We start from the raw sequence: 27,996 nt of genomic DNA on the forward strand, positions 1-27,996 counted from the left end.
GGCCGGTTCCTCCGCGGCCGGGCGGGGCTGAGCCCCGGGGCCCCCCCGCCGCCCCGGGGAGGGTTCGGCCCGGCCCTCGGGGGCGGGCGAGTCCCGGGGCTATGAAAGGAGCCGCGGCCGCGCCCGCCCCAGAGCCGCTTCCCCGCCGCGCCGCTCCGCACCGGCGGCCGCCCCGGAGCCGCTGCCCTCACCATGGTAAGCAGGACCAGCGGGATGGGGACTAGGATCGGGACTAACGTCGGGGCTAGCATCAGGACTAGGCTCGGGACCGGACCGCAGCTCCTCCCGGCAAAGGTTCCGATTTCCCGGAGCGCCGGCGGCGTTGCCGACATGTGGGCGCTGGGTCTGCGGGTGCGCGGAGCCAACCGGGCACCGAGAACGGCCCCGGGGCCCGTGGCTCCGTCCGGGGGTCCCGGGACACTCTGGGGGCTGCCGGGGCACGGGCAGCTCGGGACCGGGAGCGATGGCTCCCTCCACGCCAGCCCCCGTTCCGTGGGGAGCGGGAGACAAGCGGGAGCTTTGTGGGGGCGGCGGGGGGGCCGGGCCCGGCTCAATGGGAGATTGTCCGGCCAGACCCCGCTGCCCCGGGCTCTGCGGAGCCTTTGTCCGCCCGGCCCGGCCCGTGAAGGCGCCCGTTGTCCCCGAGCCGGCGGCGAACAATGGTCCGGGGGGGGCCGCGATTGTTCCTTTGTTCACGGGGCTGAAAAGCGCCTCAGTCCCCTCGGCAGCTGCCGCGGCAGAACAGCGGCCCCGGTCCCCGCCCGCGGGACAGCCCGGCCCGGGGACAGCCCGGCGCGGGGACAGCCCGGCGCGGGGACAGCCCGGCGCGGGGACAGCCCGGCGCGGGGACAGCCCGGTGCGGGAACAGCCCGGTGCGGGGACAGCCCGGCCCGGGAACAGCCCGGCCCGGGGACAGCCCGGCGCGGGGACAGCCCGGCCCGCGGCTGCGAGAAGGAGCAGCGCTGCAGGTAACTCACCGGCTTCCTCCTGTGTGAGCACTTTGAGCCCCGAGTGTGCGGGGAAAGCAGCACGGGGGTCGCCGGGGAGCCCACAGGTCCCTGCTGCTCTCAGTTTGTCCCCGGCTGGGTGTGAGGCTGCAGCTGAGCCCAGGGCAGGCAGTGCCCGTGGGAAATGTGGGGTCCTGCTCCTGCTCCCAGAGCATTTGGGAGCAAAACCCATCTGCATCTTATGGAATAAAGAGATGAGGAAATCAACATCTGAAAAGTATTTTTTAAAAACTGCACAGTGGAAACATTTTTCTGGGCCAGGCAGAGCAGTTATGTTTTATGTAAAACTTCTCAATTTTTGCATTGAAGGCAAAACTCATTTCTTGGGCATCACTCCCACGGTCCAGTGGATCCCAGGCTGGGCTGGCCCACAGGCAGCTGGGGGATGGGAAGTTCATGTATTGACCCAACAATGTCTGAATCGATGCTATTGAGGACTTGCACAGCTGAAGAAATCCCACGTTTCCTTTCAGTCCCGTGTTTTCCCAGGTCCTACTGGGAATTAATCTGGGTTTCTGCTAACTGGAGCTGCTGGCAGGAGGGGAGGGACAGCCATGCCAGCTCCCAGAGGCATCTCCCGCTCGCTGTGCCAGCCACGAGTGTTTAATTTCCTCCAGCACTTGAGGTTTCACTTTCGAGTTCCGCCTTGCAGCTGCTGGGAGGGGTTTGGTTTTCCTGGAAGCCGTCTCAGTTGCTCTTCTGAAGAGGAGCCCAAATTCCCTCCTGTGAGGCGCTCAGCTGATCCAGACAGACAGCACCATCCTTGTGCTGCTCTAGGAAACAGCCTGGGAACAGAGTTTGTGATTCAGGTGAAGGGACAGGAGTGTGGCAGCTCTCAGCCTGCTGGGACTTTCAGTTCCCCTTGGGCTCCTCCAGGGCTCACTGCCCTCGCATCCGGCGGCCACAGGTGTTTGTTCAACTGCTCAGACTAAATGTGCCACATGAGGAGCTCTGCCCGGGCTGGGGCTTTGTGGCAGCCTGAAAAACCCCCTCCTAGTGGGGCAGGACTGCAGCTGCTGAGGCCAGAGCGGGGAGCAGGGCTGAACCTTCAGCCCTTGGGTGGGATGCAGTGGATTCCTGCTGTGCAACCAGGCTGTGGGAGAAGGTGTCAGCTGAGCAGGGCACCCAAGTGAGGCAGTGTGGGGGACATGCTCCCTGTGCCCATCCTTTCCACTAAAGGTCCCAGCAGGGCCACATTGTCTCTGGGGTTCCTGCCCTGCAAAGTGTTTTCTCCTTCCATTTCAGAACAGAGGTTTCTCCAAGAAGAGTCACCCTTTCCTGCCTAAAATATTTAGAAAAATGTCTACTCAATCAGCGAAAGAGAGACCCGAGAGTTTGCATTTCCCGTTCCTGGACGACGAAGACACCATCTCCACGCTGAAAGAATCCAAAACCTTTTTCATCCTCCGGGGCCTGCCTGGCAGTGGGAAGTCCACCCTCGCCCAGGCCATCCACGACCGCTACAAAGACGCCTGCAAGGTCATCTCCGTTGATCACTATAAAATTACACCATTAATAAGAAGCTCCATTCCCGAAGAGTACTCCAAGGTGGATGAGGATCTAGTTGACTATTGCAAACGGGAGATCAGCGTCATTGTTTTGGATGACACTCACCACGAGCGGGAGCGGCTGGACCAGCTCTTTGACATTGCTGACAAGTACCGCTACAAAGTCATCTTCGCCGAGCCCAAAACCCCGTGGCGCTTGGATTGTCCCCAGCTAAAGGACAAGAATCAATGGAAACTGTCTGTGGAAGAGCTGAAGAAGATGAAGCCAAGCTTAGAGAAGGAATTCCTCCCCATGTATTTTGGGTGGTTTTTGAGCAAAAGAAGTTCGGAGATCCTGAGGAAGGCTGGCCAGGCATTCTTGGATGAGCTTGGGAGTCTCAAAGCCTTCAAAAAGGAGAGTAAATACTGTATGTATTGATGTTCTCTTACCACATTCTTACCTGCTGATGTTAATGAGTCTGATTAGCTTCTAAAGTCAATTTCTAACACTGCCAACAAGGAAAAGCTTTTTAAAGCTACTAACCTGGTGTTCATAGTTGACGAAGTTGCTTTTATAAGTAAAAATAAATTAAAGAGCTTTTCCCAAGTCTGTTTAGGTCTGGCCCCACAGGGCACTGAGCTCAGGTGGCAGCAGCAGAACATGGGATCCTGGGTGTCCCCTGGTTCCAGGGGGTTGGGTGGGAAAAAAGGCAAAGGCAGAGAAATGGGAAAGGCTGAACAAACCACCAGGTTTAAGATGAGCCACGATGATGCACAGGAGCTTCTGTTTTTTGGCTCCATCTGCAGTGAGCCTGGGAGGAGGGAGGGGTTTGGTTTCCCACCCAGCAGTCAGAGAGATGAGATGTGAAGGCTGAGGTAGGGAAGGGAGCTGAGATGGGACCAGGGCTCATGGGCTGACCTCAGGGGGATCACTTTGTGACAGTGACATTGTTTACCTATATCTGCAGTTCCTTCTGCTATCGAAGATCCCAAAATAAAAATAGATCTCACCAGCTACTTTGTGAAGAGGCCACCTGGGGTCCTGCACTGCACCACGAAATACACTGAGTTTGGAAAAGCAGCTGGAGCCGAGGAATATGCGCAGCAGGAAGTGAGTATTGGGGTCCCACCTCCCCCACACCCCCGTGTCCCCTCCCTCCCCTTTGGGATGTCCGTGAGTCTGGGAGAGGGTTGGGAATAGCTTTGATCTGACCCAAGAGGCCAAATATAGGGATAGGAACTACATCCATGTGGCCTGTGCAGAGAAAACTCCAAACTGGATATGGTGATTTTATTTCCTATTTCCAAACAAAATACTCCCACTTTCCCCAATCAGACATGACTTCCAGCATCATCTCTGACAGCTTGACTGGACGATGATGAATTGAGGTATTTAGATCCCCAGATCAATTATTTCACAGCACATAAACCCAGGTTAAATATTGGAATTTGTGAAGGACAAAGACATTACCAGCTCCAGATCCACAGAGCTGGGACATCAGGCACCAACCTTCTCCTTGCTCTGGGTATTTTGCCCATGTCACAGCAAGAGCTGCCACGAGCAGCCACGCTGTCCCCAAGCCTGGGGACAGTGAATCCCCCCCCCACAGGCACTAACACTGTCCCGTGTGTGTGTCCCTCTCCTCCAGGCCGTGAAGTCTTCCTACGGCAAAGGCTTCACCCTCTCCATCTCGGCGCTGTTCATCACCACAAAGACTGTCGGGGCTCGCATCGAGCTGAGCGAGCAGCAGCTGCTGCTCTGGCCCGGGGATGCTGACAAGATCCTGCCCACGGACAACCTCCCGCGGGGCAGCCGGGCCCACATCACCCTGGGCTGCGCCAACGGCGTCGAAGCCGTGCAGACGGGGCTCGACCTGCTGGAGTTTGTGAAGCTGGAAAAGGCAGGGAACAAAGGGGAGCAAGTGGGGGAAATTGGAGGAGGGAAACTGCTGTATTTTGATAATGGTATGTGGATGCTTGTCCTGTCTAAAAAGATTGATGTGAGGGCGATATTCTCGGGGTACTACGGGAAGGGAAAACTCGTGCCCACGCAGAGCACCAACAAACGGGGCGCTGCCTTTAGCTCCTGCACCATCATCTAGGAGCACAGGCAGGGCAGCTCCTCGGTTTGTTTTTAAAAGGCAAGTAACTCCTGTAACCTTAAAAGTGTAAAGAGAAATAATTCTACCTTTACTAAAGCAACCCTCCTGCCCACCCCAGCGTGAAGCCTCTGGGGAGTTATCGGCCTCAGCAAAGGAGGAAAACAAGCAACTCCTGACTGAAACTGTCACGGATTTTGATGTGAGTTTTGGAGGGAACCTGCTGGGGCGTTCTGCTTGTTTTCTTCCTTGGAGAAAGATCAACTCTGGGGCTTTTTTTGCTTCCCTCTGAACCACAATCGTTCGATCTGTACCTGCTGGCACTGACCAAAGCCTGTCAGTCGCTGGTCTGAAGCCAAGGGAACTGCAGGATGTCCCTCCCCTCCCACACCCAGGAACTGACACTGGCCGTTCTGGCAGCTGATTACAGGGTCAGAACCAGCGAGACCCAGGCGTGGGTCACTCCTGTCAGGAGTCCTGCCCTTACCAGGGGTTTGGCCCCTAAGGACAGCCCTTGCTGAGGGCAGCAGGTCCTGGCAGCCCTAATCGCAGCTGCCCTAATCGCAGTGGGCTCCATCCCAGCTCCTGTCCCTCACAGCACAGATGCTCTGGGGACAGCCAGGAGGAGGGCACTGTGCCAGGTGATGCCTTAAAGACACCAACTTTGGGGAAATCAAGTGAAACACCAGGACAGGGAGCCAATTCCCTCCACCTGGGCTGGACCAAGCACCATCCTCTGTCCTGTAGGGAACAATCCTGCCTTGGCAGGGAGTGGAAGAGATGAACTAACATCTTTTCCATCTTATTTGACAGAAACTAAAATCATGTCTGAAGTACACAACTGGACTTCATGCAAGATTTTACTCCCTTCCTCTAATGCACTTGAATGTTAAGAGTTAGGCTGGAGTAACCCTGTAGTGTAGGAAGTGGAGGCACTGTAACCTTGTAACTTATGTCTGCTCGAACCTAAACCCCAGCTGGAAGTTACTGACCCAGCACTTGTGTCATTAAATGTGTTTTATTGCAACCTGGGTTTGTGCTCTGCCAGGCCCTGGCCCAGCTCCTGGGCATGGTTTAACACAAAGCTCCACTAACAGCCCCAGGTAAGGTCCCAGCTCGACCTCCTGCCCTGGCTCAGGGTCTGGGGAGCAGCAGAGTGACATTAACCCAACTAACACTGTAAATACTGACTGTGTTTGAGGCGTGGGCTGGGCTGGGGCTGGGCACAGCTCACCCCGAGTCCAATGTTGCTGGGGCAAGGAGCATTTCTCTCTGACTGTTGAGGCCAAAAGCAGGGAGAGCTTTGGAGCTTTTGTGGTACCAAACACAAAATACTTCCTGCTGATCAGAAGCAAAGGATAAGAATAAATTCTCATTATACCATAAAATAGTGAGCTATAAACCCACCCAGAGCACCTGTGATCCTTCTTGGAGAAATCCCTCCAGCCTTCCATACTGGCAGCAGCTGAGTGCCCAACGCTCAGCCAGGGCCTCTCCTGACAGAACCTCAAGGGTTTGTTCCACCAAAGCTCTACAAGGGATTTGCCAGCTCCTGCTCAGGGGCTGGCTGAGCCCACACCCCCAGTGCCCAGATCACTCCAGCATTGGAATACACAGCTGGAACATCTCCTTCATCTGCCTGTTCAAGAACAACAGTGACATTGTCGTCGTTTGAGTTTTTATTAGTTTGTACATCATATACAGTTTATAATAAAGTAAAACCGATTGCATATGGGTCTGCTCAGGCTGATTTCCCATACAAACACGGCATCAGAAGTTCTGCTAAGGAAGTAAACAACAAATATTCACATTTTTACCATTCACATCCTAGAAAGGTCCAAGAGGGACAGCTGGTACCGATGCGGAGCCCGGCTGGGAGAGGATGAGGAGTTTGGCAAAGCAACGGGACAGCGATTGCTCCATGCAATTCCCCTTTCCCCCCAGGGAAAGGTTGAGCTATGTACACTGAGGTAAACATTCCGAATTCCAATTCAGATAAATACGGCAGCACAGGGACAAGCTCCTCTCCAAGTGGCTTCGCATCGGTGCCTGGGTTTGTCCTGACTAATCCACAAAGTTGTGACCCACGTGCACTGGGGGGCTCTGGGTGCTCCCCCCGCGGCCCCTCGGATGCTGCCTCACCCACTCTGTTCACAGGAGCCATTAGGGGACACTGGGGACAGGGCTGGGCAGTCAGGCTGGCATGGCAGCAGGGCTGCTCGTCCTGCTGGGCTCCCCAAGGATCCTGCCCTGCAGGGCCAGCCCTGAGCTCCAGCTCGGGTGCAGTGTCCCAGCTCCCAGCAACAGAGCAGAACTGTCCCTCCAAGCTCAGATCTGGGTGAGGGAAAACGCCCAGCATTGCTCCAAGAGGGGATAACCCCATCCACGACGGTGGGAGTGGGGAGAGCTGGGCCTGGCCAGGAAGGCCAAAGTGTTTCACATCAGCTCCCACAGTCATGCAGGGACCCAGAATGGCCCCACAGAGCCAAGGGCAGGGACAGCCACCAGCTATTGCCACCTACCCCTGCCACAGCCCTGCCACAGCTGCCCAGGGACTAGCACTGCTCCAGGGTGGGCGCAGCACACAGTTGTCCTGTTCCCTAGGGAAAAGGAGGGGAAAGGACAAGGCACGAATTTAAACAGGATGAAAACCATCCATTAGAAATAAGAGAATAGCTGGAGTTATTACTGAAACTGAGGAGGTCATTTGGAAATGGCAAAGCAGCACGTGGCCCAGCCCTGTGGCTGTTTGATGGCTGCAGGTCCAGGGCCAGTGTGGCTGCACAGGGACTGGCAGCAGCCTCCATGTCACACACACAGCAGCACAGCAGCATCCACTCTGTCTCAGCAGGTACAGAGAGTTGAGGGGCCTGCTATTCCATGGATAATACTCTTGTACCTGAACAATTTGTCTTTCTCCCATTTTCCAACTTGCATTTCTGCATTTACAACAGCCAGCAGCACTGGGGATCCTGCTCACTGAACGCTCCCAGGATCAAAACCAAATCAGGTGTTTTAGTGCAGCCAAAGCAATGAGGAACCTTAAGAGGGTGGCCAGAACCTCCTGAATGGACTTCACAGCTTTCCAACCCCAACTATTCCATGGTTCTCTGAGCATGGCCAGACAAAACCACATCCAAGGCAAAGCCTAACAGCCACACAATTCCTGATCTCCTTGCCAAAACTGCGGTCCTACAGCAGAGCCCCCACATGCCAGCTCTGCCCACAGCCACACTCCTCACACACTTCTCTTCACAACTTTCCCAGGGAAGCTGACAGCCACTTGCCAGCTCTCGAGCTGCTCAGACCATCTTCTCCCAACTTGGCCGGTGGAAGATGTCCCCTGACACACCAGCCTGGTCTGGCTCTCAGCCACAGCACCTCTGCTCTTTCTAGGCCCTTTGTGTTGGCAGCAGCTCTCACAGCACCAGCCATTCCCCCTTGGAGAGCCCAGGCAGGAGCTGCCAGGCTGAGAGTCACACCAAAGCGTGTCCATGCCACCACAGCCCACCTCCTGCACCTCTGTGTGCTCTCTGTCTTTCTGGGAACACCACGGGCACAGCAGCTCCTGAAGATGCTCATTTGTGGTCTCTGTGGCAAATCCCTGCAGCCAGTGGCCCCCCTGGGGCTGCAGGACACACAGGAGGGCTGTGAGCAGCTGGAGCACTGGCACTCAGCTTCCCTGCAGCTACACCCAAGCACAACCATGGACAATGTCCTGGAACCACCATGTGTGGAGGCAACGCTCCAAGCAATGCACAGCTGAGTCCATTTTTTGGAAAATGCAGAGTTTTGTCTCCCCAAGCCGTGCTGGGACACGGTGGAGGTCACAGTGCCACTGGACACTGCTGCTGCCCTGAGGTGCCAGGTGCCACCAAGCCCTGCTCAGCCCTGCTCTGTGCCAGGGGGAACAGGGACTGCACAGGTCCTGGGGCACTCTGGGCTAGTGGAAAGTGTCCCTGCCCATGGCAGGGGGTTGGACTTGACAGCCTTTAAAGGCCTTCAAGCCCAATCCATTCCATGGTTCCATGCATTTGCCTTCACCTTGATTCACGTGCTGCAGAAAGTCTTGGCACTCACCATATGAATATTTAACTACATTAAATCATGCATTCATGTACAGGTTATAAATAGCTGCTGTATACATTTTCTCTCCCAGAAGCAGAGCCATTCCACTCCTGTGCTCCAAGGAACGGGCTCAGTCAGCTTGGAGAGAAGGAAGGGAGGAAGGAAGCTGGTCACACTTCCCTGGGGCAGGGGAAAATGAGAATAAACCCACTGACAGACACAGAACATGGCTCTGCTCAGCAATGAGACACTGAGAACAGCCCAAACTGTACAGTGACATCAACACACACACAGGACAAGATGTCATGGAACCAAAATGCCACTAAACTCTTGTAAACTCAGATTACAGTGCCAGGAAAGCTGGGGAAGCATCAGTGTGCATAGACCAGTATTTCAGTTCCCCACGTATTCACCACTTCAGAGCCTGAAAAGTGCCAGGCCCCAGCTGCTCTGGGTGCACCTGGGTGGGTCCATCCCTCACACTGGTGTGAAGGATGGCAGAACAAACGTGGGAGAGTTGGGTTTTGAAAGTATTACTCAGCCCTGGTTCACTCAGAAAGCTGAGTTTCAAACGAGTTATTCTCCTGGTGTGAAGGATAGCAGAACAAACGTGGGAGTTGGGTTTTGAAAGTATTACTCAGCCCTGGTTCACTCAGAAAGCTGAGTTTCAAACGAGTTATTCTGCAGTGCTAAAATTTAAGCCCTTAAATTTTCCCTCTATGAAAGCAGATTGTCAAGAATCCTGACCAAACACCACAGCAGGACCACGACAGCACTGGGACCTCGTGGTCCTGCACCAGTCCCTGTCCTGCTGGAGGGCACACCCAGCCCTCGGGAGGGAGGAAGACAAAGACCTGGCACTCGGAGTGATCACCTCGAGCAACGAGCTCCCTGCAGTGTTTGCTCTGCTGCGGGAAGGCAAAGCAGCTGTTACAGAGTCACTGGGAGGTTCTCTCTCACAAACACCCGTTCTCTGAGCAAACTCCAGCCTCCAGCAGCCCCACACTGCCAGGGTCAGCCCAGGACCTGCCACAGCCCCTCTGCCCCTCACTGAGCACCAGCCCAGGACCCCCAGCCACGGCCCCACTGCTCCCCTCCCATCCCAGGCTGAGCACAACCTCCTGGGACTGGGCCTGACAGCACCAGGCTCCAGAACCCTCAGACAGGAGCTCACACAGGGCACCTGGACAAGAAGGTGCTGCCCATGCTGTAGAGAAAAGGGGGGAATTCCAGGAGCAGAGCTCTCCCCCAGCTGAGACCCTGCTGTAACACCACCTTTTGGGTGAAAATCAAACTGCTAACAGGCAGTGTCTCCCACCAAACCCACCAGGACCAGCTCCAGGCCAGAAGCTCATCCATCCCTCCAGCTCCTGTCCTGACACTGCACAAGAGAAAGAACAGACTGCCAGTTCAGAGCTGGACTTTGCATTTTCTTGCTGCTTTGGAGGAGTAAATCACTGCCAGAGGAAAACCACTCAGCCAGGTTAACTAAACACACAGCTGCTGCACATCCCAAACCACCCAGGATCCCTGCCTGGAATTCACTTGGCATTGAAAGACTCACCCACGTCATGGATCAGTAACAGGAAATCACACATCAAGCTCAACAAAATCAAGTTTAGCACAAATATAAAATATTCAAGTGGATTAATTTAAAAAAGTACAGTGAAGGAATTCAGCCCAGAGCAAATTCAATATTCCCTTAAACAGGACAATCTTGGGAACACAAAGCCCTTAATTCCAGCTGCATCACAGGGAATTCTCACATAAGCTGCTCTTTGAACTCTAAGCAGCATTTCTCTGATACAGAATTGTAAGCTCACATGTTATCACAGAAGTTTAATGCCCAAGTGGGCCTTGCTTGGAGAACCGTGGAAAAAAAAAAAAAAAAAAAAAAGAAATAAAAAGAGCAAAGAAGCCAGGCTTGCAGGTGAAATGGGATTGTACAAAACTGGATTGAGCCTTGGCAGTATTTCCAAACGATTAACATAACTTACAAGTTACTCCAAACCCTGGACATGCTGCTTTGGAAGCAACCAGAACAAACCAGGAATTCTTTCTCCCTCACACATGTGGAGATTCTGGGAAGATTCCAGGAAATCCTTCGTGTTGAGGGGCAGAAGCAGCTGAAAGCACGGGCCAGCATGGAGGGACCAAAAGATTCAAAGCTTTATTTTTTTTTTTTTTTTTTAATAAAGTTAACAGTAAAACAAAATTCACAAGCCTTCCCCTCCCGAGCTGGTTTCCTCTTCACACACACAACACACAAACAGAGGCTCCAACCCAGAAATGAAACTGCTCTAAGGACAACAAGACGTGATGGAGGAGGAGTCTGGGGCTGTCCGTATTCGAGGTTAAAAGAAGCAGATCAGGTATGTGTGGTTTGATTTGTGTTTGTTTGCTTCTTAGCCAAACTGGAAAAAGAAATTTCCAGGCCCAGAAGCTGAAAAAGAAAATGGAAGATAATCAGGACTTTTCAAATCGAAATTGGTTTAGTGTAATCCTAAGCAGCACATGGATGGCCAAGCCCACACACAGCTCCAGAATGAGGAGTCCCCAAGTTTGTGGCTTTGGAACCCAGAAGAACCAGAACCAGCTGACACTGTGCAGGCAGAACTTGGAAAGAGCTCTTGGATTTGTGCAACAGCCAAATGCTCTCCTGAAGCAGCAGCACATCCACTGGGAGCCCCAGCTGCCCTGCCAGGGGATCTGTGTACTCACGATTCCACGGCTGGGAGGAGAACATCTCACCTACCTTCAAAGCTGAAGCCCCCTGGCCCGCTGAAGAAGGCCTTGAAGATGTTATTTGGATCAAATTCTACAGGGAAGAGAAGGAATTCATGAGCTGCAGAGAAACAGCCATCACATTCCCACAGTTCAGGAGCTGTCAGCTCACTTGAGGCTCCAGAGTGTCTCAGAAGGGGACACAGGGCTGGCTCCCAGCACCTGGGGCCATGTAGGGACCACAAACAGGTAAAGCAGCTGTCCCAGAGAGAACCTGCCACAGGGCAGCCCAAGGATCTGGATAAGCAGCATTTAGGGACTCACAATGGCTAATTTACCACATCCTGTGACAGATTTCTGCCCCATGGCAGCTACTGCCCACCAGCTGAGCCAACACCCAGCAGTGTCCCAGCCTGCTCCCAGCTGCAACCACTCAGCTCATGCCAATGTTATCAGGGACTAAACCAAGTAAATTCATGGAACCATTCCCAGCAGCAGGCTTGCTTTAGGCAGATTCTAAAGGGTCTGATCTCGTTGCAGGCTGCAGAGTGTTGTAAAGAACACTGACCTCCCATGTTTAATCCATCCTCTTCCAAGTCCTGCCCGCTGTCATAGCGGGCCTTCTTCTTGGGATCTGACAGGATGGTGAAGGCTTCACCAACCTCCTTAAATTTCTTCTCCTCTTCCTTCTGTACTTCTGCACTTGCTCCACTGTGTCGGTCTGAGGATACACAACAAGCAGGAAAAACTTTTAATTCCTAGTGCAAATGGATAATGTTAAACACTCCTTCCCAGATCATCTCCAGATATTTGGGGTCAGAGCTGCTATTTCCCAGAAATTCCCTCTTCCACACACATTAGTGCCTCAGTGATGGCTGCACAGGGCACGTAAGGACAGCTGGGGGTACCTGGATGGTGCATTAGTGCTCGTTTCCTGTAAGCCTTCTTGATCTCATCTTCAGAGGCATTTTTGTTCACCCCCAGGATTTTGTAGTAGTCTTTCCTTTTGCTCTTTTTCAGCTCCACCTGTGCATTCTTTAGGAGCTGCTTGTGTTCTGGAAAGGAGCACAACACCAGGGGAGGAGTTACACCATCCTTTCCACTTCAGGCCACTCAAAAAGCAAGGGGACAGTCAAGACAGGAACCAAAACCAGACATTCTGAACCCAGTGCACTGCCTCACACACAAGTTGAATTATCACCTCAGGATTCAGAGCTGGGAGAGAAACCAGACCAGAGACACGGATTTCCAGTGCTTCTGAGGGCTTTTCCAAATTGTCCTGCTGGGGTATTAGGCTGCAAATCACAGCATATTGTGGGTGGAAAAAGGAACAACAAAAAATTACCAATTCAGGGAAACTTGTGCACACACAGAGTGCTTTTGTGCTCACCTTTTGTTTTCTCTGTCTGATAAACCTTCTCATAGTCTCTTACAGCATCTTCATATTGCTCTGTGTCCATGTAACTGTGGAAAGAAACACAGGTGGCCAAGGTGTCCTTCACAGGAACATCAGAAGGGGTTCAGTGCAGGCTGTCTGGGTGGAGGTGGATTAAGAGAAGTGCTCTGGACTGCAGCAGATCAGACCTCAGAGGAGCCCTGACACTTGTGGGAAACCCTGTCACAGCAACCTGCACTCTGGGCTCCAAGAGGACACTGTAAACTCCTTTGGCAGCACAAGTTCTGCTTTAACGAGCTGATAATTCCAATATGCAACTGCAGGAACTGATCCCAGCCAGCTTGAGCTCCAGGAAGCTGGTGCAGGGTCAGAGCTGGCACAGAGCTTCACAGTGACAGTGCTGGTCAGGAGTGACAACCCTGGCACCTCCAAGGGACACGTGTCTGTCTCTCACCCCTCAGCCTTACTCACCCATTGCCTACTCACTGCAACTTAGCAATTAGAGATGGAAAAGATTGAAAGAGACCTCCAAGCTCAATCTCTTTTCCAACCACTGTAAATCTGCAATTGCAGACATGGAGAGGGGCTCTCTGGGACAGAACATCTATAAACAGTCAGTGTCTATAAACACAGTCAGCTGAGTCAAATTTTAGAACAAATCCTCCCTAAATCCTGTTCAGATCATATATGAGGAAGGACTTCCTCACTGAAAGGGTGGTCAGGATTGAAACTGGTTGCCCAGGGGGGTGGTGGAGTCACCATTCCAGGAGATGCTCATGGAACAACTGGATGTGGTGCTCAGTGCTCTGGTCTACTGCACAAGACTGTAATTGGTCAAAGGTTGGTGCCAATGATTTTGGAGGTCTTTCCCAACCCAAATGATGCCATAAATACACCACCAAGAGCAAGTGCCAGACCCAGGCAGGCAGGAGAGGCCAGAGAGAGCTACCCCCACCTCCTCAGAAGCACAAGGAAGATGAATAAATTCAGAGCTCCACCCCTTCTATTCAGTCAAGCTCCAGATTCGTGATGCTGTCCCTCAGAGCTGCCAGGAGGACACTGGTGCCCCGTGCCAAGGTGTACTCACCACTGTGCCCTCCTCAGGTAGGCTTTGACGTACGTGTCGTCCAGCTTCACCGCGTTCGTGCAGTCGTCGATCGCTTCTTCGAGTTTCCTAAGCTGCAACATCACACACAAGAGAGTGAACCCCACACAGAGAACAAACTCTGCACCACCACTTCAGGCTAATGAAAGGTGTGAAGGATCTGGGAAAATCTCACTGTTTTCTGGGTCTCTGTCTAGGATTTTTTTTTTTTCTGGTTTCCCACAAATACACAGCTTTTGTTCACTGGGAAAAAGAAAAAAAAAAAACCATCAGAGGCTTGGCCAGTGACATGACAGAGCTATGAGGTGCTTCTGTGTAAGAAATGCACTCAAAACCAAGGGCCCTCCTGATAACAATCCCAATTCTGTGTCCAAACTAATTCCTGGGCAGGAAGATAAACCTAAAAATATTTAAAACAAATCTTTTTTAGAAGAAGTGTTGTTTGTTTTCAGACACAAACATGGAAGACATGCATTATGTGGCCTCCAGCTCATCCCACTTCCCAGGTTTTGGGAACAGCCTGTGTCTCTTGACCAAGTGGGGGTGTCTGGGGAAGCAGCATCAACACTGGGGCAGCTGAGGAAGGAAAATGCCCAGAGGACACAGGGTGGGAATTGGGAGCACTGTCCCATGACTGGCTGTTTCTCTGGATAGTGCAGGACTAAAATTCAACAGCAAACTGAAGAAGTGTCATGGGGCTTTAAATTAGGTTGTTTTGTTTTTTGTTGTTTTTTTAACATAAAAACACAAAGCAAGACATGATTTATAAAAAGAATAGGAAAATAAATCTGTTCATTCCTGGGAAGGAAACAAACAGAGACAGGGGTGCTTTTTGCTGACTAAGATAAGGCTAAAGCATGTCCCTCCTCTCCCTCCCACTCTGTGCAGCCCAAGTATTTCAGTTTTGCTTCTGCAGGAGTCAACTGCTGGCTGTTGGGAACTGATCCAAGTATTGTGCAAGCACAAAACCCTGAAACACTGCCCATGGCCTCAGAGATGCAGCTGCCCAGCAGCCAGGGGAGGCTGTGCTTTCCAGAATAACTGATCTGTGGTTTGTCACTGCCATGGTGAGGGATATGACAACAGCTACCTGCCAGGGGACCGTCCCTTACCTTTGAATTAACCGTCCCCCTGTTGCAGTAGAGTTTGGCATTTGTTTTGATATTATTTGGGTCTATTCCTAGTGCCTCTGTGTACAGTTCATATGCTAGTTTGTAGTTGCCTTTCTTGAATGCTTTATTCCCGTCTTCCTTCTTCGCTTTAAGTGCTTTGGCATTCTGAAAGGAAACACACCTGGGTAAGGACACGAGGTCAGGGGGCCAAACACCTTGTTCTGCCTGACAAGGGCCCTGAGACACAACAGTTCTGCTCTGCTTTCACACACTGCTGCAGGATACAAGTCACAGCCTTGCTCCAGCAGCTGAAATGATCTCACTTTGCCTTTCCCCCAAGAGAAGCACTAAGGAACAGCCAGTGCCAGTTCCAGGCATCCTCCATAGGAAAAAGGCTGCCTAATTTTTAAGAAGAGAACATGACAGTGCAGTAAATTTATGGATTAAAATAAAAGGACCAGGAATTCACTTTTTGAGAACACATGAACAGATTTGAAGTCAGTCGAAGAACCACACCAGGGAAGGAGCAACATGAAGGAACAGTGTTACATGAAAGTCAGGGTATTTGCCTGGATATTGGACCTGAAAGTCAGGAGGTCCTTTAAAACCAATGTATCTGGTTTTATTGCTGCTCTGTCTGACCAGGGAACAAAGAAGAGTGAAGGGGAGGATGCTTCAAAGTATCTGCTGAGAAATAGTTTCTAGGAGCATGGTTTTATCTGAGGCAGCAGCTGGCTGTCTTTGGGAAGGGTTGGACACACTGCCTGCTCCTGGAGAGCTGGGAAAGCCAATTGTGGTATTTGCTGGGTCTCCAGGACAAAGGAGGAATTGAGAATCTGACTCCATGTTCTGAGAAGGCTAATTTATTATTTTATGGTATTATATTATATTGAAGACTGCTCTACTAAACTATACTAAAGAATAGAGAAGGCTTAACAAGATACTAATAAACTCATGACAGCTTCCAGACTCCCAACACAGCTGGACTGTGATTGGTCATTAAGTCAAAACAATTCACATGAAACCAATCAAACAACCATTGTTGGTAAACAATCTCCAAAGCAGCAAAACACAGGAGAAGCAACCAGACAATTATTGTTTTCATTTTTCTCTGAGGCTTCTCAGCTTCCCAGGAGAAGAAATCCTGGCAAAGGGATTTTTCCAATATGACAGTGACAGCCAGCGATGAGGGCGGGAGAAGGGATTGATCCAACAGAACCAAACTACATGTTAAGTAAAAAAACACCCCAAATTCTGGTGATTTTACAGCCCCATCTCCAGCACTTACCCGGCAGGCAAGACAGGCTTTCTCGTGGTCAGGGGCCATCCTGAGGGCCTGCACGAAGAACTGCACGGCCTTCTCGATGCAGTCCTCATAGTACAGGCACAGCCCACGCACGTACAGCGCGTCGGCGTTGGTCGAGTCCATCCGCAGGATATCACTGCAACACAGCAACAAAGACATCCTCCCTGCTCCTGCTTCCTCCCCAGACACAAGCACTCCCTCCACTGAGGTACCCTTTGGTTGAAGCTCTGTGTGAGGGGGCTCCCGGGATGAGCGAAGAGATGTGGATCTTGACTTTACGTTTTAGAAGGCTGATTTATTATATTATATGTTATATTAAAATGATATAGTAAAACTATACTAAAAGAATAGAGAGAAAAGAATTTATCAGAAGGCTAAAAAGAACAAGAATGGAATGATAACAAAGGCTCCTGACTCCCAGAGAGTCCGAGCCAGCTGACTGTGATTGGCTATTAATTAGAAACAACCAACATGCACCAATCACAGATCTACCTGCTGCATTCCACAGCAGCAGATAGTTATTGTTTACATTTCTTTCTTGAGGCTTTTCAGCTTCTCAGGAGAAAAAATCCTAGCAAAGGATTTTTCATAAAATATCATAGCTACAGTACCCAGGTATTTTAACAAGTCTGTGGTACAGAAAAGGCAAAAGGACAGAAGCCTCCTCGAGCAGGATGGTTGGTGTGAATGGGGTTTGGATGCAGCTTCCCATGAAGATTAATGGGGATAAATTCAACCACTCCCTCCTCATCACAACATTTGTTGGATAATACCCTTTTCCTGACCCAGAGATGGGGCAACTGAGAGGCATTTAAAAAAAATTTATTTTATTTATTTAATTTATTTTATTTTCAGTCTTATGTGAAGGGTGAGACAATACAGATGTTATAATTCATGCCATCACAACCAGAATCCAACTATTTCCTAATTATAATACACTATAAGTGTTTCTTGGCCTATCAGCTTTTTGCCACACCAAGCTGTAAATGCCTTAAAGGCATTTACATAATCTAAAATTACCCCTCGTGGGTCCCACTACAAGGCATCTTTCATAGTTCTAATTCTCCAAAATTATCTAGTCTTATTTGCAGGGCCATCTTTTGAAACTTTCTTCTAGCTCCATTTCTCTCTCACCAATATCTGTCTCAAAGTTTTGACAGTTTCTCAGCATTTCTTGTCTCAAAGATTCCACGTGGATGCACACTGTGTGCCTTCTGTCAAGCCCTAAAAGCTCTCTACAAACCCATTTCCCACAAAGATGCACTAAGGAATATTTGTATTTTCTATTCCCTCACTTATTCCATGCATGGAGCACATAGAGCCAGGACACCCAGCAGGTTCTCCTCAGCCCCAGCCCTCAGAAACTCACCTGGCCACAGACTGTGCCTCGGGGTAGCGGCCCAGCAGTGCCAAACACTCAGCCTTGAGGATTTTGAACCGGTGACAGGCGGGAGCGAACTCCAGAGCACGATCCATGCAAAACACAACCTGGGGTGGGAGACAGCACAGCCCTGAGCACAGCAGAGAGCCAAGGGCCTGCTCTGAACACTTGAGGTTTGTCTTTGACCAGGAAGGTGAGCGTGCAGACACCCACCTGCACTGCTGCTGGAGACACATTGCATTGGAAAATTTTCCTGCTATGCTTTTCAAAGTGCATACCTTTTTCAAAGGTTGTGCTATTTTGCTGCTATGCTTTTCAAAGTATATACCTTTTTGAAAGGTTGTGCTATTTTCCTGATGTGCTTTTCAAAGTACATATCTTTTTCAAAGGTTGTGCTTTGTGGGTCAAGGTCTGAGGCATCTGCTGTGTTACTGTGACAGAGCACTACACAAGACTCCAGGGACACCTGTAGGAGGTCTATCCCTTGAACTCTTCTAAATTGGAACCCTAAAGAAAGGGCCAAGAAGGACAATCCTGCTCCTGTTTCCTGCAGTATAAAGCCATGTGGGAGGAACAGAAATTCAATAGATTGAGACAGTTTGGACTGGACAAAACACAAAAAAGTACAGTGTAAGGACTGATCTTCCACTGGCCTGACAGCCATGGGCAGGGTGAGCTAATGGGTCTTTTCCATCCCTGCACTCTGGTGGGGACATCTGGGCAAGAACGGGGCATTGTTCCCCAAGGTTCATCTGCTCCTCAGCCCGTGACATCACGGGCTCCTGCTGTGGGAAGCACTGTGCTCCAGAGCCAAGGGCTCCTGGTGAGGCAGGAGCAGCTCTCCAGAAACAAAGATCATGTTTCATGTTAGCCTCCCCAGTGAAGTGGGACTGGGGAAGTGAGGGACAGATGCAGATGCCCAGGACGTGCCACACAGGCAGGGCAATTCCTACACAGGAAATTCACGTTGATCACACATCCCATTTGCTCCTCAGAAATAGGTGATACAAAGCTGGGATTTATCCTTCCAAAATCTTGAGCTTAACCTAAGAGTAACCTGAACAATGAGCTCAATGTACCAGACATTCTCTTTCCTGGGACAAATCTGAGCCTTACATGCATCCACAGCATAGAAACAGTTGCATGAGAAGCGCTTGGTGCCTTTCAGATTTCATGTTGTCATTTCTTGTTCTATCAAGTCAGTACCAGCTGCATCCTGCTACAATCCTTGGGAAGAAAGATTTGGAAACTGTAAAGAGAATGCCCCATGCAGATCTGCATTCCTCCTTGTATGACCTGGCACACAGCACACCTTTTTTATTTTTTTTTTTTCTTTCAAAGAGTTGAGAAAGAAGAATCCTGGATATGCATTTCAGGAGCAAAGCTGCTAACAAAATCTGTCTCAAACAACTCAATCATGACTCCATTCACCCTGCAAAGCAAGCAGTGACAGAGGGTTGGCCTGAGCCAGTCACCTCCTCACTTGTCCTTTGGCCAGTGCTCAGGGAGCACGAGCTCTGCCACTTTCAGAGCTGACACAATTCACCAGCCAGCCCTGCTCTAGGAGATGTGGCACAGCACTTCCAAATACCCAGCCAGGAAACCAGCCACAGACCTGCCTGGGCCATGCCAAACACACCAGTTTTTGTATCAGACCACAGCAAACAAGTCAATCTCACCTTCCTGAAATCCCGTTTCTCAAAATCCACTTCAGCTATTTTTTCATACTCAAGCACAGTCGTGGCATTCTTCAGCTGAAAGACAGAACACACAAGTGCTGCAGGACAGACTCTGCTCTGAAATGCCACCAAGCAGCATTTGAGCAGCCTCTGAATGTCAGAGCCAAAACTACTGCAGACCATGGACCAATAATGCAGGTGACATGAATGCTTTTCCCAGCATTAAAATCGGTTTGAAATAAAGTGACTGAACTGAGAGTCCAGGAAAATGTACCCTGTGAAAGAGATGCAACAGTGGCAGCTGCCTTACACCACCATCCATTCCTCCTTTGGCCAGCTCAGCCTCCTGAGCACCTACTGGGCACAGTTCAGTCTGAAGATCCTCTTACCTCCTGCTGTGCCTGGGTATTCTTATGATCCAGTTCTAACACTCGCTGAAAGCAGCGGCTGGCAGCCATGGCATTCCCCAGGGAAAGGTGGCACTTCCCTTCCCGGAGATGGCCCTGGGAACACAGGGAAAAGGGATTTGCAAGAGCTGTGACAGGTGCAGACAAGGGACTGAACGAGGTGCTTGAAGCTCTCCACGTACCCGTACAAAGCTGTCGTCCAGCCTGACTGACTGCTGAGCATCCTCCAGTGCTTCTCGGAACCTCCCCAGCATCATGAGCGTGGCAGCTCTGTTCCCATAATAACTGGCATTATTGGGACACGTATCTGGAGACAATGCAAGACTCATTATCAGTGTAATGCAGCAGCTGCACAACTCCTGGCACTTAAGAACACTGGCCCTGACTGGCATTATCGATCTGGTGACATTTCCCAAGGTAATTAAAGCAGGCAAGAGGTTTTCATTCAGCATGTGCTGTCAGAAACCCCACTGGTGTGTTTGAAATCAGCAACCAGCTCCAGTTTTAGACATGGTGTTCAGTAAGGATTGATATTATCAGCTGTTCTCACCTATGGCTTTTGTGTAGTAGTTGAACGCTTCGTTGTAATCTTTCTTGGCATAGTATGCATTTCCCTGCTCCTTGAATGCTTCTGCTTCTCTGAAAGGAAGCAAAACACCACATTTTCAGAAGAACTGAGCACCAGACAGATTGTGACCATGATGAGCATTTGACCCCCAAGCAGTGTAACTGTTTAATGCTCCAAATTTAAGCTGGTTCTTGTGAGATCTCCTCAGCACACCCCATTTCCTGCTGGCTCCCAGCTACTCCAGCACTTCACCTGGGATACTCAGCAATACTTCCTGGCCAAATTTTACAGGGATGCATGAGAAGCCTAAAGCCACCTTTGAGTCCCCTCGGAGAGTCCAGCAGAACACCCTGGTACGGAGTTCATCCAACAGCCCCCTCCTGCAAGGTGCTGCACCTCAGAACAAAAGAGATAGTGCTGGCTCTTTCAGGAGTCCCACATACTCACAAACCAGAGCCAAGAACAATTTCCACATTCAAAAGACAGCTAAATCAAAGAGAAATATGGGTACAAGCCTGCAACAGAAGCCTGGCACTGCCTTGGCAACAGGTCTAGAAATAGTCCTCACACTCAAGAGCAAGCATTTGCAGAGACAGTTTGGGACATTTAAAAACACACAACATATGGTTTAAAGCAGCTTCCCTTAAACTCTCGAAAGCAAAGCTTCCCCTGAGGGAAACCAAGGCCCTTCTCTTCTCTCATGTCCCTTCAGCCTTTCACCTGCACAGGGCAAGAGGGAGAGCACATCACAGTGATGGAACAGCAAATGTGAGCAGTGCTCAGCAGGCTGACCTGGGAGAGAACAAAGGGAATTGTGTTGGAACAAGTTCCCATGTTTTCAGCCTTGCTCAGGCTGCCATTGGCCATTCCCACACAACCACCTCATGCAGGGGTTGTTTTCACTGAGCCATCACAGATTTCCCAGCTGGCAGAACAATGGACACTGGGAGCTGGGAAGTGTGCTCTTCACTTTCAGTTTTAAGTTTTGCTGTGTGCTACACCCCAGCCGAGTCCAGCCACAGCTCTGTGGGAGTTAAACCCCGGGAGGAGATGAGATGGGTAAGAACTGTGGCAGAGCAAGGGGTAGCACACACCCACTGCCCCCCAAGGGCCTTGTCCTGGCTCAGCTCCTCCCGCCCCTGCTCCAGAAAATGATGAATTGGCCCAGTGGAAATGGGAAACTGCCATCCCTCCTCTGCCTCAGCCCTCCCAGCATCACACCTGAGGCAGGTGCTGCAGCCTGGCTTTTCCTCAAGTACCCACCAGAATCCCAGGAGCTCTGCACTCTCCCAGCTACACTGATGTGCTACAATGATGCTGTGGGGTGGATCCATATCACAAGCATGAGGAGGCAAACTCTGCATGATTAAAATGTTTCCAAACACAACCACCTTTTTTGAATATTACAGATCAAATATCTAAATACAGTGGAAAAACTACTCAGCTCTTCTGCACTTTTGGAACCTGAGCAGTAAAGAGTTTCACTGTTCTCTTGTTTCTGTAATTGCAAATAGAAAAGAAAATCACAGATTCTAGGAAAGCTCCTTCCCTCAGGTCTTTGCTGTACAGTTTAAAGAAATGGGTGAACAGTCTTAATGGCAGAACTTACCCGAGTCACCACCACAACCTGTCCAGCACAGTGGGCTGAATCACAAATCTTTTAGCCATTTTACCTGTCCTGTCATGAGCAATTACCATCTAATAGACACAGCTAAAGGCTGGCTGCCAGAGCACCCCATCTGCCACAAACTGCTGGGAAGAGCTGGGAAAATGGGAGAAAGAAAACATAACCCTGGCAAAACCAATTTTCAGAAAGCACCGGCACTGTGAGATGCCAGAGAAACACTCCCACACACAGATTACTGTTTTCTACTCTTTTTTATTGGTCTGTTTTCCTTTTAAGCATTTTAATGCAGATCAATGTATCAACAAGTCACAGAGCCTCGGGTGACACTGGCAGAAAGGAGAGCACAGGTATTTCTGCTGCTCACATGGCCTAAGGCTTAACCATGAAGATTGTGAAAGCAAATCACCTCTGCAGCACGAAGGCAAAGGACCTGCTGGAGCTGCCAGGCTGGGCTGCAGCTCCAGCACCAGGACAGAAGCAGCTCTGCCCTGTTGTGCCCTGATGACATACAGAGCACACAGCCCTTGTTTACCATGGCTCTGGCTCCAACAAGGAGAACTGCAGCCCCTGATCTCACTGGGGATTGTTTCAGCCCAACAGATGCTGTGGCCTGAATGAGCTCATTCTGCCTCCTGCGCTGCTGGGGCCTGCACTCCCCACTTGCTACTTTTGACACTGAAGAAGAATCGTGCTTTGCTAAAATACACCCCCAGCTGAATGGGTGTCTTTGTGACGGGGTTGGTGTGTTCACTGGGCTGCTCCATGCTGGACACAGAAACAGAGAAGAGCTGCACCAAGGAGCTGGGTAAGAAGCTTGTCTTTCATCACTCACATGCACCACAGGCACAGGAGGGGCTGGTGGGAGTGACTCTTTTTGCAAACTAGGCAATTATTTTTTTCTCTTCTATGGTATTTCTCAGCATCTCTAATACTTGAAGCACTTTGGTCCCAGTCACCGCAGAGAACCTGTCACCACAGAGTCATTTGGGTTGGAAAAGCCTGTGAGATTTTAGACACCAATCACCACCTTGTCAACCAGACCAGAGAGCACAGAGTGTCATGTCCAGTCACTCCTCGAACATCTCCAGAGACGGGAACTCCAACTGCTCCCTGGACAACCCTTTCTGAAAAGAAATTCCACCCCACGTCCAACCTGAACCTCTTCTGGCACAGCTGGAGACCAAGGGAGACCAGCAGCAGCTGCATGTGCTGATCCTCCCTCGCACACTCAAGCTCTGAGGATGGAGCTCGCTGCCTGCCTGGGGAGAGAGGAGCCAGCACAAGGCTCCTTCTCCTCCCCATGCCCTGTGAAAGCTCAATCCCTGCTCGTTCCCAGCACAGCAGCTCTGGGAGAAGCCATCCTGTGCACAGTGACACAATCCCACGCTTGCCTAACAACTCCTGCCTCCTCCTCAGAGCTTCCACACGCTGCCCCCGCTCGAGTGCCGATCGTGGCTTCCACCTCCCACTCCAGCTCCCAATGAGACTCCTGCAGACACCTGATTTTCTGTCATGGGAACCTTCAGGGATCTGTAACCCAGCAGCTCTTGATCCAGATGTGCTTGGCACAGCCCCTGGGCAGGGATGTGCCAAGGCAATACCACCAGTGACAGAAATCCAACACCTAAGCAGGTGGCAGAGTCACTATCTCCCAGCTCTCCTGACCCTCACTCCCACTTCACTGCTTGCCTCCATTATGAAATGGTGGCAAAACCCTAAAATAGCCAGGATTTAAGGAAGGCTCCAAAATCCTATCCTGACCAAGTAATCTTTCCTGTTATGCTCTGGCAATTTTGTGCAGTTCTTGCAGAGGCTTTTCCTTCAATAGGATCTGGTGCCTTTATCAGGCATTTTTGGGGGTGAAATCCCACCCAGATTCTCAGCTGTCAGATGTGACTCAGCCGCTGGGGTAAAATAAGTTGTGTGATCTCAATTCAGTTTACAGCAGGCAGATGTCTAGAGCTTAAAATTAGCCATCATGTTTGCCCCTGGACATACAATACCCTCCCTTCCCTTCTTTCAGAACTTGGAAGAGAAACAAAACACTCCAGAAAGACACACAGGGTGCACTTTAGAGACCTGTCCTCAGGTGAGGTTTGACACTGAGTGAGGATTTAGGCATAAAGGAATATATATTTACAACTTCCTCGTGGGGGGCTGCAGAGGGGCAAGCACTGAGCTCTTCTCTCTGGTGACCCCTGGGTATGGCCGGAGCTGGGTGAAGGAGGGTTAGGTTGGATTTTAGGAAAAGATTCTTCTCCCCCAGAGGGTGTGTGGGCAGTGGGACAGGCTCCCTGAGGCAGTGGTCACACACAGTGGTGTGTGACAGGCTGCTGCCCTGCTGGGCAGAGCAGAGCTGATTCCTGGCACATCAGCTCCCCCCAACGCACAGACACCATGGCAAAGACTCCACACAGCCCCCAGCCCGGGAAATCTGAGTCTGGACATGCAAATATCTACGTGAATGGGCCAAGGACTCACCCATGGAAACGTAACAAAGGGCTGCCTTGAGCCTCCCCAAGAGCAGAGCTGAACCTGAACCCACAAGGTGCTCAAACCCTCAGAACGTTCCTCATAACCGAGGGCAAACTCAGAAGGCCAAAAGAGCCACAAGGACCAAAATACGCCACGAGAAATCCAAGAATTGACCCAAACCTTCCCTGCAGCCACGAGTGAGAAGAGCAGCCGAGCCCCAGCTTTAATTGTGCCGTTATGTAATTCCCGGAGCTCAGAATTAACCTAATTCCCAGCAATGCCCCCATCCTGCCTGGCAGGGCCACAGCATAACTTTTGTGAAAATCCATGGAACGGTCTAGAATCACCCTGAGACTGCTTTTTTTTTTGAAGGAAGCAATTCCTCTTGAATGAAGGAAGCCAACCAGCTTAAGAATTCCACAGGAAAACAACTGCATCTACATTACGATTCACCTCAAAAAAGCACATGTCATGTTAAAGAAATAGGTTGAAACTGTAGGTATGGATCACCTTTTCCTTCTGGATAAAACAGCTGCCTAAGTTAGATATTCAAACACTCTGCAGATGCACAGGGAAGCAAACAACTACACAAGTACCTTGTGCTGCTTCTGGTATGACCATGAGATCACAAATAATTCCAGATGAGTAAAATGGGTTTATCACCTGGGAAACCCAAGTGTCCATGTATGGGCAGAACAGGAGTAGGAGAGCCATTTCCAGGTTATCCCAGAACGACCTGGTGCCCCTCAGATGATTCACCCCCTCCTGCCAGCGCTGCCACAAAACTGGCCAGAAGTTACATCTATTCTGGAGGAGCCTCGCTGAGATACACCTCACTCCATGCACTGGAAAAGCCTCTTGGTGCTCACCAACACCTGACAAGCTCCAGGGAACACCTGCAGACCTGGCCAGTGACCCTCAGCCTCGCCAGGCCAGAACCTCCAGGACTCGGTGTGGGCCACTCCGTGCTCATCACTCTGCTGTGGGAAATGTTGATGCCCCCAAAGAGGCACCAAGACATCCCAAGCCTGCAGCAGGGGCTCTGCAATCTCCAAGCAGTATTTTCCAGACAGCTGGAGGTTTTTTAACAAAACAAAGCTTCCATATGTTCCAGTGCTGAAGAAGGAGGAGAAAGATCCAGCCTGGAGCAAGCATGGGAGCCAGAACTCAGAGGTGCCAGGAAGATGACAAGGAAATTCTCCCTGGCAAAGCTCCAGGGGCCCAAGCTCACAAAGCAGCTGGGAGCAGGGAAAAACTGTTCCCATGGGTGAGAAACCTTTAAAATTAATGAAGAAACAAGTGAGGCCCAGTCCTGCTCATCAGCTGCTCTGCCCTGGTGCACCAACGGATAAAATTAACACAATTACATCAACACTTTCTGCCAGGACCCCAACAATCCATGAGGCAGCAGCAGACAATAATTATCCTGTGACCACACTCCATTCCTGTGCCCTGGACACCCTGGGAGCCCTCTGGCATGTCTGCAGCTGCTTCAGGGCGTTAGTTACAGCCATTCTGAAATGCAGATCTCCCCTTTTGCACATTTTCTAACTTTCCAGTTTTATTAAGCTACGGAAAACACAATTGTGCATTTGGACAAAGGTGAGTCCTAGAGCAAAATATCCATATTCTGCTCTACTGTAATCCCTAAACTGGACATGGAACCCTCATTGTTGAGTTATCATAAGGATTCTGAAAAGGTTTCCCCTTACTTTTGCTGATTTTTATGGAAGTGAGCGCAGATACACCCCAAAGGCTGCACCAAATCAGTGTGTACCATGAGGAGCTCACCCAGCTCTTACCTGGCCTGGGATGCTTCACAAACACCTGACACCTTCTGAGCTCCAGCTCCACACCAATAAAGCAGTTATTGCACTGATTTCCACAAGAGCAACTGAGCTACCACAGTGAAACAGGAAAGGCTGGGGAACTGCAAAGAAATCGGGGTGTGCAGGGCTGGCTTCTGATTTCCACGAGAGCAACTGAGCTACCACAGTGAAACGGGAAGGGCTGGGGTAGGGAAGAGGTTAATGCACAGAACTGCAAAGAAATCGGGGTGTGCAGGGCTGGCTCCCCCAGAGCAACACCAAGGAATTAGCTCCTGCCCATACGGATCCATTTTAGCAAGGGAAAGGTACAACATTCCCAAGAGAACACGAAAAGGAAACATTGTGAAAGCACCTAATGAAAGAGAACAGGAGCTGGAGGTCACTACCTGCAGACACCTGTGCCTTCAGCCAGGGTTTTACCTCTGTGAATTTCCACCGTTTCAAAGGCCACATTTCGCCTGCCCAGAGGGCAGGGATGTGCCCGCACAGGCCCGTCCCAGCCCCGCAGGCTGGGCGCTGCTCTGCGAGCCCCAAGTGCCTCTTCAGCAGCTCCTCCTTTCCTGCTCAGCAGGATCTCCCCAGGGAGCTGCTCCTCGGGCCTCAATTCCACAGAATCCCTTCAGCCATCAACGGGAGCCTGAAACCACCATTCCTCAGAGGCCACTTTTGGGTTTGTTTCCTTTTCTTCATTCCACTGCATCATCTTCCAGAGCAAACACCTCAGCTCCTCCAGGAACACCTCTTTCCTTCCAGGGATATGAACCCAGCACCTGCCACTATGGAAAACCACTGGAGTTTCCAGGACAGGGACCTTCCCACAGCTCCTGGGGGGAAAACGTGTGGGAAAGGTGGGGATCCCACCTCGCCCTGCCTCAGGTGACACTGGCAGCTCCCCCGGGCACAGCACGGACAAACCGGGAGCTCCGGGATGATGGAGCATTCCCGGGGCAGCGCTCTGCGTCCTTCCCGTTACCCACAGCAAGGCAGGATGGAGTCACTCGGGGCAGGCTTCAAACGGAACAGGACCGGGAGGACGCGGGGACGGAGCAGCAAAGGGTTCAGGAGTTTGGAGCCTCCCCTTCCCACGAGTTTAATCCTCCCCTCCCCGGCGAGGGGGAGGACGCTCCCTCGGCACCGGTGAGGGTGTGTGGCCTCGGGACACTGCATTTCTGGGCCACCCCGGTAACGGGTGGGTGTTCTAATCCCGGAGCTCGCTGGGACACACCGGCACCGCAAAGCCAGCGCCTCCCGGGCCCCGCCGCGTGCGGCCCGAGGCTGTCACCGCCCGCCGGGCCCGGGGCGCCGCCGCCCCCGGCCGGCCCGCACACAGGACTTTGCCCGCGGGGTCCGCCCGGGCAAGGACCGACCGCAGTCCCCGGGCGCGCTCCCGGCCCTGCCGAGCACCGCGGCCGCGGGCCCTGCGGCACTCCAGCCTCGCCGGGCCGCGGTGCGCCCACCGGGAGGGACAGGGGCCGCCCTTTCCCCGCCCGGACCGCCGCTCTACCTGCGCGCCTCTTCGTCGCTGTCGGTCTCGCCGGGCCCGTCGGGCGCCGCCATGACCACATCGCACTCGGCCTCAGCCGCCGCCGCCGCCGCCATCTTACCGCGCGGGGCTGGGCCGGACCGGGGCGGGGCGGGGCGAGGGCCGGAACGGGCGGGACCTCCGCCGGTGGAGCGGGGCGGGGCCCGACCGGCAGGGGGCGCCCGCGGAGGAGCCCGGCGGCGG

General features: G+C 51.6%; 2 protein-coding genes across 2 annotated transcripts; one reads left to right on the plus strand and one right to left on the minus strand.

Annotated features, from left to right (window-relative positions):
- The first annotated feature begins 65 nt into the window (after positions 1-65).
- LOC121347531 (2',3'-cyclic nucleotide 3' phosphodiesterase) lies at positions 66-6,323 on the plus strand. The gene is made up of 4 exons (XM_041426243.1): positions 66-195; positions 2,253-2,922; positions 3,463-3,605; positions 4,144-6,323. The coding sequence occupies exons 1-4, from the start codon at positions 193-195 to the stop codon at positions 4,594-4,596; spliced, it is 1,269 nt and encodes a 422-aa protein (XP_041282177.1). The 5' UTR covers positions 66-192; the 3' UTR covers positions 4,597-6,323.
- Positions 6,324-10,808: 4,485 nt separating this feature from the next.
- On the minus strand, positions 10,809-27,902 carry DNAJC7 (DnaJ heat shock protein family (Hsp40) member C7). Its single transcript, XM_041426242.1, has 14 exons — positions 27,775-27,902; positions 20,322-20,410; positions 19,954-20,078; positions 19,754-19,867; positions 19,365-19,439; positions 17,674-17,792; positions 16,287-16,440; positions 14,999-15,163; positions 13,869-13,960; positions 12,776-12,849; positions 12,294-12,440; positions 11,954-12,106; positions 11,417-11,479; positions 10,809-11,104 (listed from the first exon to the last, which is right to left on the minus strand). The coding sequence occupies exons 1-14, from the start codon at positions 27,867-27,869 to the stop codon at positions 11,067-11,069; spliced, it is 1,503 nt and encodes a 500-aa protein (XP_041282176.1). The 5' UTR covers positions 27,870-27,902; the 3' UTR covers positions 10,809-11,066.
- Between the last annotated feature and the right edge of the window lie 94 nt (positions 27,903-27,996).

This window comes from Onychostruthus taczanowskii, unplaced genomic scaffold, assembly GCF_017590055.1.
Source record: "Onychostruthus taczanowskii isolate IOZ18803 unplaced genomic scaffold, ASM1759005v1 scaffold91, whole genome shotgun sequence".
In the NCBI taxonomy this organism is placed as follows: domain Eukaryota; kingdom Metazoa; phylum Chordata; class Aves; order Passeriformes; family Passeridae; genus Onychostruthus; species Onychostruthus taczanowskii.